Source organism: Colletotrichum destructivum, chromosome 1 (assembly GCF_034447905.1).
Source record: "Colletotrichum destructivum chromosome 1, complete sequence".
In the NCBI taxonomy this organism is placed as follows: Eukaryota; Fungi; Ascomycota; class Sordariomycetes; order Glomerellales; family Glomerellaceae; genus Colletotrichum; species Colletotrichum destructivum.
The window spans coordinates 6,995,851-7,008,148 of NC_085896.1; the positions used below are offsets into that span (position 1 = coordinate 6,995,851).

The 12,298-nt window shown below is 53.8% G+C and overlaps 3 protein-coding genes across 3 annotated transcripts; all 3 read right to left on the reverse strand.

The window, feature by feature from the left end:
* Positions 1-20: 20 nt before the first annotated feature.
* CDEST_02081 (uncharacterized protein) lies at positions 21-625 on the reverse strand (the record flags this gene model as incomplete). Its single annotated transcript, XM_062918240.1, has 2 exons — positions 21-328; positions 379-625. 2 exons carry the CDS (start codon positions 623-625, stop codon positions 21-23), a joined length of 555 nt encoding a protein of 184 aa, XP_062774291.1.
* A 97-nt stretch (positions 626-722) lies between these two features.
* Positions 723-2,228, reverse strand: CDEST_02082 (Putative ankyrin repeat-containing domain superfamily; the record flags this gene model as incomplete). The annotated part of the gene is made up of 1 exon (XM_062918241.1): positions 723-2,228. The coding sequence occupies one exon, from the start codon at positions 2,226-2,228 to the stop codon at positions 723-725; it is 1,506 nt and encodes a 501-aa protein (XP_062774292.1).
* An 8,806-nt stretch (positions 2,229-11,034) lies between these two features.
* CDEST_02083 (uncharacterized protein) lies at positions 11,035-12,096 on the reverse strand. The gene is made up of 4 exons (XM_062918242.1): positions 11,692-12,096; positions 11,589-11,639; positions 11,459-11,518; positions 11,035-11,396 (listed from the first exon to the last, which is right to left on the reverse strand). The coding sequence occupies exons 1-4, from the start codon at positions 11,919-11,921 to the stop codon at positions 11,264-11,266; spliced, it is 474 nt and encodes a 157-aa protein (XP_062774293.1). The 5' UTR covers positions 11,922-12,096; the 3' UTR covers positions 11,035-11,263.
* Between the last annotated feature and the right edge of the window lie 202 nt (positions 12,097-12,298).

Consider the following 12,298-nt stretch of genomic DNA (forward strand, 5'->3'; position numbering starts at 1 on the left):
TTCTCACGCACCGCCTTTTTTCATGCCCTCTCAGTAATTCGGCAGGACTTCTTGACAAGATCCATGACCTCCTGAACGACAGATTCATGCTGGGGCGAGATGCGTGTACTTAACACCATCTCGTCACTACCGTCGAATTCCATAGAAACGATGACACGCCACCTGTTCTTCACAACCTCCTGCACAACCTCCTGGACGAGGGCGGCTACAATGCCAACCGGCGCGGTTGCCCTAATTTCCGCATTCGTTTCTGGCCCAAAGTCGCTGTGCATTCTGGGTGTGTTTGGCGCCGTAGATCCATCATCAGACGCGGTTAGGTTGGTGCTGGCTTTGTTACGTTAGTAAATGCTGGCAACGAAGAGTAGCAGAATTGCTTACAGCTGTCGACACGTGCCCTTTTCCTTGGACATTCTGGCTTGATTTGAACCGCTCTTTCTAGCTCATAGAGCTCGTCTTCGTCGAGAAATGAACAGTTAAAGAGCTGTGTTCTCGAGTCGTCCAAGGTGGGAGAACTTGGAGCGAGGGGAAATGCCATGTCTTTGGAATCAACCGGGGATACTGCGTCGTACCCAAGATATTGACGAAGAAGACATGATCCTACGACTCGGTGAAAAGTGCAGAGCATTGCAGTTTATAGCTGCTACAAACACTTCGCTTGCAATGCTCCTTTCCAATGCAGCGCACCAATTTCTGTATGATCCACTCTCTGCCTCAAGGTCACATCATGGAAACATCCTCGCGATAACCGGCCCTGAAATTCTCCCCCTATTCTTGTTGAATCGCAACACGCCGAGGACCCCCGTTTTAGTCAGACTGATCCCATGCTTCAGCATCTCCGTAACCATCCGCACGACTGACCTCGGCGAATCCTGCAGAAATCGCGTTGCCACCGCATCGCCGCTTCTCGATGCAGCCCAAAAGCAGTGCGAATACAACACATGGAATATCCTCAACAGCTTGGGATCCCGCGTCAGGAGGCTGATCACACCCCAATGATCTCGCGCATCCGCCAGCCGCACCAGCTTGTTGATGACGGTGCACAACACTTCCTCGTCCATCTTGGCACCACGCCGCAACAAAATCGACGCCATAACGGGGTCTCCATGGCACGTGGAGAGGGTCCAAGTAAGGCTCGTCGCACCTTGCGAGTCGCGTTGATCAACGTCCAAGAGGCCCGAAGAGAGCAACATCTCAGCCTCCCAACGACGCCTCGCGCGGATGAGCTTCAGCAAGAGAGGCCCCGTCCAGTTACAGCGCGCAGAAATGCAGACCATTGCGTTCGGGTCGGCGCCTGACTTGATGAGACGCTTGATGAGCCGTTGCTTCACTGCCGCCGTCCTCCCGTTTGTTTGCTTGGACCGAGCCAGCAGTGCCAGCTCGAGCGGCTTCTGGTCGTAGATGCGGAGCGCGGGGTCGGCCCCCTCCACCAAGCCGTCCGACTCGCCCGTGGCGTCCGCTCCGGCTTCTACAAGTGACAGAGCTGCAGAGAACATGCCGTCTTCGCACGCCATACTCAGGGGCGTCATGCGCCACGTGTCGATCGTCGTCGTCTGGTTTACGTCCACCCCGAATCGTGCCAGGTGAGCTATGACCGTCTCCGGCGACGGTGACAACAGAGAGTGGATCAGCGGCGTGTCCCCGTTGCTGTCGACCTGGTCCACTCCCAGTCCTTTCTCCTCGATCAGATAGGTGATGACCTCAGTCAGTCCCGCAGCAGCTGCTTGGTGCAGCGCATTGATTCCAAACTCGGGAGACTCAAGGTGTGCGCCACCCCGAAGGAGGACCATGGACGTTTCTGCATCGCGGCTGAGAAGAGATAAGAAGACGGGAGTGCGCAGCCGGCAGTCCGGGACGCCATCGATATCCGCGCCGTGATCGAGGAGAAACGTCACGATCTCAGGATAGCCTTTCGAAGCGGCCAGGTACAGGGCCGTGACGAGAAAAGGGCTGGGCTGTTGGGCTTCAATCATGTACATGGTCGTCGGTTTGTTGTAGTCAGCGCCGGCTCGGTGGGTATGCTCAAGTGTGGCGAGGGCCACGCGCATCTCTGTGCAATGGGCAATGGTCTTGAAGACGGCAGAACACTGACCGTTCTTGACATCGTGCCGGTACAGCTTGGGATTGAAGAACGAATGCCAGGCGCGCGAGCATTGTGCGAATCGGGACTGGACGTGGGGTTCGCTATGGTTGAAGATGTGCCACACGACATCTAGGGGGATCGGCTTCATGGGGAATGAGTCTTGTGGCTATTGAGCGAGATATCTTGGTCCATGTAACGAGAAAACACGGCGCTGGGGGAACCGAAGACGTTTGTCGAGTCGGGCTCGCTGGTTTCATGCGTGCTGCACATAATGTATGAACTCAGTCTCTTCTCTACATCCAGTACGTCGAAAACGGATCAAACATCCACTCCAGACCCGCGGTTGACGCTGTCGTCTGCGATGGTAGTTGCGTTTTTGCTGATCAGACGATACGTGCTCCTCCTGACATTGAGGCATTCCATGCATGCGTTCGGTGCACTGCGTGCTGCATTCGCAGGAGGTCCAAGGCGTATCTGTAGACTAGATATGCCGATGTTGGCTTCCATGGTGCATGTGTATTCGGGTCGTTTGTTTTGGCTCGGCTCAGAACTGACATCGGGTTTGGGCGCAAGTGCCTGTCACTTTACGGCCCCGCCCGAGATCGGTTTTGGACGCTCATCTTAGTCTACCTATGGCAAGTATTGGTGAATGCCCCGCAGACAAGCTGAGCAGTAGAGTAAAGATCGAGTGTTCTCGGCCATGCAACAAGGATCTTGCTTTCTTCGCAACATCCTGTCCTCCAAATCCGCGTCTGTTTTTCACTTTTCGGTTCCCGCAGTCGAGCTCGGAAGTCGACCGACGTCTTGCGCCGCAATCCCGTGCTACGAGCCGCTTCTGGCTCCAAAGGTGGGTATCCTGAACTTACAACAAGGATCCTGATTGTTCCGCCACATACCGGCTCATCATGCGATTCTCATAGCGGAGACCGAAAATCGACCTTTGGCACTGGTGCAACTATGCGCTGCTGAAAGCCTTTTATGGCTTTTAGAAGTGGACATCCCAGCCAGCAACAAGAAATTGGCCTGCACCAGCACATCGCCTGTCCGTCGGACCCATAACTAGCTCTTTCTAGGAGCCAGTTTCGGCTTTTGGGGGAGCCTTTCCAGCCAAGCAACAAGGGCCTTGCTTGGCTGTGTGCATGCACTGTCCGCGAGGTCGGCATCCCACCCTGATTGCCTTCTGTTGGAATCGCAGCGGACTCGATATACCGCATACGGCAACTTGGGTGACGAAGGGGATAATACTGTTGTTGTTATTACCCTTTTCTGCGTGTGGAAGGGAGGAAGCTATCTAGGGGCTGGCAGCCGAGCTGAGGCTGGTACTTGTGAGCTCTCCCTGTCGGCCGTAGGTACCCCGGGCCCGAATTGGCCCGATCGGCCGAGCCGCGCTAGGTGGCTGATATCCAGTGATATCCTATCCCGACACCTTCATACCATTGGGGGTTCGTTACTTCAAAGAGCCGATTCTGACTAGATGGTGAATATTCTCAGCCACGCAACGAGGCCCGTGTACCTGTCCGCGGGATCCATGTCCCGCCCATTCTACGGCTTTTCAGGCTGATGTCACAATTTTGGCGCTGCTGCTGTCCCGGGTCAGCTATGTAGTGAGTTGGGGTTCGGTTAGAAAACCGAACGGTGAGCATTGTGGCCTGCTGACTCATAATCAGGCACTGCCGTTCCGTCACAGCTGCAGCCAAATGCCAGGAGCCGGTTCTGGCTCTTCATGGCGCCATTCTCAAGCCTGCAGTAAAGATCTTGCTTGTCCCGACATAAGCCCTTTCCGGAAAGTCTGTATCTGGCTCTATTCAATGTATTGGAAAGTCGAGGTCCAGAAGCTGGCATTCGTCGCCGTTGGAACGACGCGCTTCCAGCCGATTCTGGCTGTTGGGGTAAGGCCTTCCCAGCCACGCGACAAGGGTCTTGCTTGCTCCCCGCTTTTCCCTGTCCCGCCTGCAAGATCGTCTTTGGCTCTTGCCAGGAGCTAAGCCTGGCTGGACTCCGTCTCTCCTGCCACACGCCATGGACCTTGCCTGCTACCCCATTTCCCCTGTCAGCAAAATCCAGCTCTTGCTCTTGTTTAGAGCTACTTTTTCTTTCCACCACGTACCCTGTCTGCAGGATCCATTACCGATTCATCCTGCAGTTTCCAAGGCTGGGAGCCCTGAAATCAACTTTTGACGCCAGAGCAATTACACGCAGGAAGCTTGCAGGCACCAGCACATCACCCGTCCGCAAAACCTGTACCAGGCTCCTTCCATGAGCCGGTTTTGACTCTCGGCGTAGGGATTCTCAAGCCTAGAAGAAGGATCCTGCTCATCCCGATATGTGCCTTCTTCTTAACATCCATTTCTGGCTTCATCCACTGTGCTGGAGAGTCGAGATCCAGAAGTTGGCATTGAATGCCACTGCAACCACGTTGCTCGTGGCCGCTTCTGGCGACTGGGCAGGGCCCTCCCAGCCAGCATCTCGCTTACTTACCTGATCCCCTGTCTTGAGCATCCGCATCTGGCTCTTACCAAAAGCCAGTTCTGGCCTGTCCTCCCAGCCACACACCAATGACCTTACCGACCACTCCATTTCTCATATCGGAAAAGTTGGATTTGGCTCTTGTTAGGCGCTATTCATAATGTCCGTAAATCCATTTCCAGTTCCCTTCAACCGGCTGAGTTTGGAGCGAGAGTATCCCCAGCCACACGACAAGGATCTTGCCTGCTGAGTCATGTCCCCTGTTCACAAGATCCAAATCTGGTTCTTTTGGAAGGCCATTTGTCACTTTTTGGTTCCGGCTTTGGGAGCTTTGGGAGACAACCTGCCCAGCCACGCGACTAGGCTCTTGCCCTGGTGAGTAGATATGGATGCCCAGACCTAGAGATCCAGTTCCAACGTCGCCGCAACGATGAGGCAGGTGCCAGTTCTGGCCTTTGGTGGAGGATGTCCACAGCCACGTCCCCAGCCACGCAACAAGGGTCCTCTTTATCCCACTACCACCCCTGTCTACACGCTCCATATCTGACTCTGGCCAGGAACTGGTTCCGGCTGGTCTTTTCAGCCACGCAACAAGGAGCTTTCTTTCTCTACTACTCACGGTGACTGCGAGATCCATATCTGGCTTCCAGTCGCTATATTTGACAACATGCTAGGAGCCTGTTTGGGCTCTCAAGATCACAAGATCCCGAGATGGGCCATCCAAGAAGGTGCTTGCTGTACCATGTATGGTCCTCGCAAGCCTCATTTCCGGCTCCAAATGATGTATTGGAAAGCCATGACCTGAAGGCCAGTCTTGGCGCCCCTGGAACGAAGAAGCGGATGTCGGTTCTGGCTTCTGGTCGGCAGTCTTCCCAGCCATGTAACAAGGAGCTTTCTTGCTCCACCACGTGTTCTATCGGCACAACCCATATCCAGCTCCTGCAGGAGCAGGTTCTGACCTTTCACAGAAGGTGTTCTCAACCAGCCGACAACGACTTTAACTGCTCTGCTACGTCCCCGTCTGCAGAATCCATCTCCAGATCCCAATTGTTACCTTGGAACCCGTGACCCACAAATCGCCTTTCAACGCCGCTGCAATTCCATCTTGAGAGCCGGTTTTTTTTGTTAGGAGTCACTATCCCCGGCCATACAGCAAGCACCTGACGTCGCCGTGTATCCTGTCCGCTGGATCCTCTTCCGACTCCTAGCCTTCGTCACTCTAGGTCGGGCCCCGAAAATCCATTTTGACAGCGATTGTGCACATGGCGGGCAGCAATGAAGCGAGAGAGTCGCCTTTTTCGCTCCCCATTCCTCCGGTTGTGGCGGTGTCCGCTCGCTTCCGCCAAGAGCAGAGTCATAGCGCTTGGCGACAGCACTAGCGAGCAGACAAACCTTATCGCTGTACTTGGAAACACCCATTTCCGGCTCTATTCGCCAGCTGGAGCATCATCAATCTTCACAACCAGAGGTATACGGAGTGGCTTCTTTCGACAGTGACACCATGTGGAGCAGGTTCACACACTCGGTGCGTGTGTTTGTAGGGGAAGCGATGTATGCTCAGAACTGAGTGGCCCTCAAACATGCCGCAATGATCATGGGGTCACGGTCAAACTGCCCAGAAGCATCATGAGCTCAAAGCTTCACTCAGTATTCTCACATGATGTCAAACAGTGTGTCACATTTCTGATTGACTGAATGACAGGGGTCGCTCGTGGGCAACCTCTGGGCTTAATTCTGCTCTTCTATGTGCGTCTTCTTCCCTGCATCAAGAAGGCTGGCCTTGAGATATGTGAGAGCGTATGAGTCAGCTATGGGTCGGAGTAGACACTCTAAGAGACAATCGTGCTTAACTCAACCCCCCAACTTGCGAGACACCCCCACATCCGAAACACTATCACCACCACCATCACCACCACTATCACCACTTATTTCACCACCACCACCACCCACCCATATGCAACTTCCGGCCTCACTGGGTAATTCGGATGCACTGGATTCATCCGGACTATCCATATTGCCGATATCCGGACTTTGCGCCCGCCGGATATCCCATATAGTGGCAAAGGTGCTGTTGGGCGATAGGGGGACCTTTTTCCTCTTGCGTTGCCGTAGGTCCTCCAACTTGCCCTCTAGCTGGCAGACCTGGTGCTCTAGAAGTGCCACTCTAGATGCCTGGTCATCATACCCCTTTTGCACCTTTCTAGATAGGTGACGAATAGTATGGGTATCTAACCCATCCTTGCCTATATGGGTTAACTGGCGTAGTTGATGCCGTAGCTCGGCAGACCGACGAGGTGTTGACCATGGGACGATAGATAGGGCTTCATCCCACTGTTGGCTGCTAGGCTGGTTAGTCTGCTGGCTGGTCTGGATGGTCTGCTGGTCCTTAGTTACCATGGGGTTAGATAGAGGCCGCTGTATGCATATTGGCCATAGTCCAGCTGACTTCCAGCCACTTGTAACGTTCTGGGCTGTTATGGCTGCATCTCTGGCCCTTATATAACAGGCCAGAAATGCCCTCTTCCCAGCAACGGTTGAATCATTAACCCAATCATCTAGATATCCAACCTCCCTACGATAGGCATGCTTCAATGGGCTGAAGACCGATATATCTAGTGGCTGAAGGATAGCAGAGGAGTGTGGCGGTAGATATAGTAGATAGATCTTGTTCTGGAAGCATTCCCACATGAAGTCTGTAGATATATGGCTGTAATGCCCATCCAGAACCAGCAGTCTGGCTGCCTCTGGTTCACTAGGCATAGTGCCTGGGATGAACACCTTCTTCAACCATTCAAGGGCAGTTTTTTCAGTCGTCCAGCCATTATCCGTATATGTGAAGTGCCATCCTTTATATCCAGATAGGTTGGATGGGAACCATTGGACTTGGACTGATTTACCCTTATATATCACCAGTGGGCATAGGGACCTCCCATCGGCAGCCACACACTCGATAATGGATACCCATGCCCGGGATCCTGGCTGCCTTTTCTGGATATGCCGCGATGCTGCAGAGCCCAGCACTAGCCCATTAGATCCCCTGCCCTCCATAATGCCAGTTTCATCCATATTCCATCGGTTGGATGGATGGGTTCCCTGGATGGCAGGGATATTGGTCAGACGATGGAAAAAACCCTGGATAACCTCGGAAGAATGGGCCTTCCATCGCCGGGCATCTATTGCTCTGGATCGCTGGGTCCTAATTGATGGGTTTCGCCGCAGGAATCGGCATACCCATCTCTTGCCCAGAGGTTGATGGGCATCATGGGTATCGCCCAGCATACGCTCTGCCAGGCCCTTTAGTTGTTGATGGGTAGGGCCAGCGCCTAAGGCATCCTGGATTTGAACCCATCCAGCCAGATAATCCTCCTGGGCTTGGGATAATCGCTGCATATGGGTATAGGCAGTATTTTTGCTTTGCCGCCCATGGAATCGGTGATGAAGTGATGCGACTGGTATACCCCATGCGCGAGCTGTTTCCCGGATACCCTTCCCAGCTGCTACCTCTAGAAGGGCCCGTTGGAGCTCATCTTCGGAGTATTGCTTCATGATGGGTTGAAGAAGGTATTCTGAAAAAACGGCGTTGTTTGGTTATATATGGTAATTGTTATGATAGTTTAAAAAAAGGTGGTGATGGTGGTGAAGGAGGAGAAATGGGGTGTTTCGGATGCGGGGGTGTTTCGGATGTGGGGGGGTTGAGTTATGTGCTGTGTAGAGACCAAGGACGTCGACCAAAACAGCCACGCATCCATTATACCGGTGACAGCAAGCTGCAGGAAGCAATCTAACACGTGCTGAGGCCTGGGAAACATCGCCCCTGACTATGTATCCGAACCTTGGTCTATCACTTGTGCCCATCTGATGATAGAACCTCGTGCTTCGATTCCGCGACGGTTCCAGGCCATCGGTGCGTCGACAAGGCGCCACCATCGATGACCAGGTCCGCTCCAGTGATGAACCCTGTGCCCGGCCCGGCCAGAAACGCAACGATCCCGGCGATCTCATAAGGCGTCCCCGTCCTGCCAAGTGGAGTATTGCTAATCATGCTTTGCGCAAAGGGTCAACCTCCACGAAACATCTCTCCGGCTTGGCACGGGCTGTTAGTGTCATGCTAAGGAGGGGCCCCAGTTCCCGCGGTTTGCCGCCGCGCGCTGGGGCAGATTAGCTATACGCTAATCAAACCCTTAACAACGCACATTTTCCCCTCGATTCGAGCCGACGATTATTCAACCTAACGAGCCGCCGCCAACTTGACATCGCCTTCCGCAGGCTAGATGAAGTCTTCCTGGTAGGGCAGGAAGCAGAGGTTCCATCTAGCCTCCCGAAGGAGCCGGGCGAACTTCATTCCCGGCGCAAGCGGCACTTCCGGGCCCAAATTGAACACCACCGATCGACTTTTCGACTTCGCTCCCTCAACACCTTTTCCCCTCAAACGATCGAAGACCCCCTCGAAAAGACAAACAGACACTAGGGTTGCTGTGTATAGCCACGGTAATACACTGCTGTGCTTGTTACAGAGCCTAACAGCAAACCCTACAACCTATCCTCACGAGGTTTCGGCCCTTGTGGTTTCCCTCGTGGCGGTATAACCTATCACGATATGCTTCGGACGGCTACTGGGACGTTGTGTAAACCAGCAGCCTGCGGGCTCTGGGTCGAAGGAGAGGAAATACTGGCGGAATCGCGGTGTAGGGACGACCAAAGCACTGTCTCGGGCAAGCCAGCGGCACCCAGAGACAGCTCGAACACATAGTTGCCTCTAGGCACGACTTGGAGGACGATTTGGACTGTATCTAGTAGTAGTTATAGGCCTACGGCTCTCCACGCCACATACCCTTCGGGAGGTCTGCCGCAAGGGCGGTTGCGCTCTTGCCGCCATGGCGTAAAATACAACAACAACAACAACAACAACAACAGACATTCGTGCCAGTGCTGCGGACTGTGGGGCAACCGATGTCAAGAACGACACCATCACAGCGTCCCTCTCCGTATGCGAGACGCAATGATGGTACATGAGTCGAAACAGGTTGAAGGCATTTTCGTGTCGTGACAGCATCATCATGAGCCCCTGAAACGACCAGAACATCGTGTTTTGTATGATCTAGTCAAATGAACGCGGCTGTAGCTTCGCCCCGCGCTTCAGGAGCAATGCAGCCGTCGTGTGACACTGGTGATTCTGCAACAATAGCCAACTCAGAGCTGTCCACCCAGAAGAATCCTGAATGTTGACATCTACGCCTGTGATGGCGAGGAGACGTTTTGTTGCGGAAGCCGACGTCAACGCCACATCCAAGAGAAGGGGCCTTTCGCCTATTTCTGCGTCCAGTGCTCGCACCATACCGTTCGGATTGGCTCCATGTTCGACGAGCTTCTCGATCAAGACCGCCTTCTGCGAGCTCGTCCGTCCCTGAAGCGACGTTGGTGAAGCCAGGAGAGTCAGTCGAAGGAGCTGTTGCAGGTCATCCCTACCCCCACGTTCGAGGAGGCTTGAGGCAAAAGCAAAGAGGCCCTCCTTGCAATAGTATGTCAAGAGTGGGACCATGCTGCCGTTCGACATGACTTTTTCGTTTGCGTCGGCGTTGTTGTTAAGAAGTAATTTGATGGTTGAATTAGCCGTAAGCGGACACCGTATTGCGTAGCAGAGTGGCGTGCGGCCATATGTGTCTAGCGAAGCCACCTCTTCTGGCGTCTCCTCGAGCATCCGCTTGACAACCTCATCAAGACCAGTGGCCGAGGCCACGTGGAGAGCAGTGGGATGACTCCCGGAGCGTGATCGGTCTCTCGTCAGTTTGTCCAGATACGTCGTGATTTCTGGTGCAAGCAACCTTTTCCTGTGCAGCCCTGCAGGGCCTTGTGCGTCAAGAAGCGACATGACAAGCCTGTCTTTCCGCCTGAGGACAGCGGTGGCAAACAGTGAAAGTCTGGCAGCTGATAGGTGCAGCTGTCGTGGTATTCTCGATATGTATCGCTGGGGGAAGATGTCTTTCACTGTGACGCTGAACTGTAAGGCCCAGACGTCCATTCCGGCACGAACCGATGCTTCGACTATACGTAGAACCGTGTCGTGTCTGCGACACCGGAGGACTGCCCACAGAGCAGCGGAGCAGCCCTCTGAATGAACATTCCGCCGGTAGATTAGCGGTGCTAGGGCATGCCGAAACGTCCGGAGGCATGACGAGAGCCGCATCTGCGTTTGGCGGTCACCACAAGCCTCGAATATCATGAACAGAAGCTCAGGTGGCAGTCTGTCCAGCATGACTGTTTTTGCAATGATGGAAGGTATGGCGTGAAAAGAAGAAGAGGTATGATGACGAGGTGTCGAGGGACTGCTGGTTGTTGTCGACCACGTCCTGCTTATATACATGTATACTGTCTTTGGGAGCACGTGGGGGCATGTGGTGCATCAGATCTCGTGGGCCCATGTCGAGCAATACAGACATATCAATTGAATCTATCACATTGCTATCGTGTCAATGCTGCGAAATCCTTGCTATTTGGTCACCGAGAATCAGCACCCCATTGAGTGTCTGCGGTTACATGGAGGCCCCGTCGCCAGTAGGCTCAGCGTCCAAAATGCCCTGTCTTTGCATACGGAGGGGCATGTGCACATGATAGGTCGATCCTCGTCTCCGTTTGTAGTAATCGACATGGACAGGTGCCTGGAGCCGGTCGTATGGCAGATGTCCCCATCCTCCCGAGCTCGGCTCGATTGTGTCTTGGTTAATAGTTGACGAGATTGGCCATGTCTCCCAGGTCCAGGTCATCCGTCTCCAAGCCCTCCGGCACAACTGATGCTCCGGCTGACTCGAGTATCTTGAGGTAATCTTCCATCCTAGCAGACAAATGGCCGATTCTAAAAACATGTCAAACGTTACCATACATCACCAACAGCAACAGCATCGCAAGTAGACATACTGTTCGGTGAGGTCGAACAGGGCGTGTTGGACGGCGCCGAATCCATCGGAGATGTAGGTCCTAAGCCGCGTTTAGACATTGGCGAGCGGGTTCAACATGAACATGAACATGGCTCGCGAAATGGAGATACCTCAATTCAGAATCGTCTTCTTGCGTCTCAGAGACTTTTCGAGAGCTTGTTCTGGAAGTGTTCGGTAAGCATGGAACGGTTCGGGAGGGTAGGGTTTCCTGACATGGAGGACGCTGACAGCATTTGGGGGTTGATGGAACTGCTGTTGGGGCTGTTTTTGCCTTGCGCCGCGGACGTGACCGGACCTTGTCTCTGTGCTCTCACATCGCCACCAGCAGCTTGTTGGTAGCCACTTTTATAGGGCACGCGCACATTGCGCAGTGGGTAAGGAAACTGGCGAGGTATCTGGCGCGACTGTCTAGGCGGAGCCCTCCCTGTTTGAGGCTGATACATCGTCGAAGGCGAAAATAATAAGAAGGGCACTGTGAGAGGGGCAGGGCAGAAGCGACAACTAGCGCGGCTATGGGGCAGGATTCATTCTGGAAACGTCTTGCAACTGTTGATTGGGGATGTCCTAAGTAGTCAACGCAGTTGGGAGAACAATCGGTCGTTGTGGCCGCAAGTCATGTTGGTTGCGAGTTGGAGCTCATTTGGACGCAACGCGCATAACGCACACTGATCCAGAAATGGAGTTGGGATTGATTCGTGCTTCGGCCACCATTCTGGACCACCATTCTGGACCAACATCTTGTTGTGGCTCAATTTGTGCCGCAGATACGTACTGACACTTCCAGATGTGGTGAGTGGAGTGGCTGGAACGCCAGGAGATC

Bases quoted from the DNA above. Each gene is read 5' to 3' on its own strand.
- CDEST_02083 (XM_062918242.1), bottom strand. From the start codon at position 11,921: ATGTATCAGCCTCAAACAGGGAGGGCTCCGCCTAGACAGTCGCGCCAG. The intron at 11,519-11,588 runs GTATCTCCATTT...AACGCGGCTTAG, and splicing joins GAAGACGATTCTGAATTGAG to GACCTACATCTCCGATGGAT. The intron at 11,397-11,458 runs GTATGTCTACTT...ACATGTTTTTAG, and splicing joins CTGTTCGACCTCACCGAACA to AATCGGCCATTTGTCTGCTA.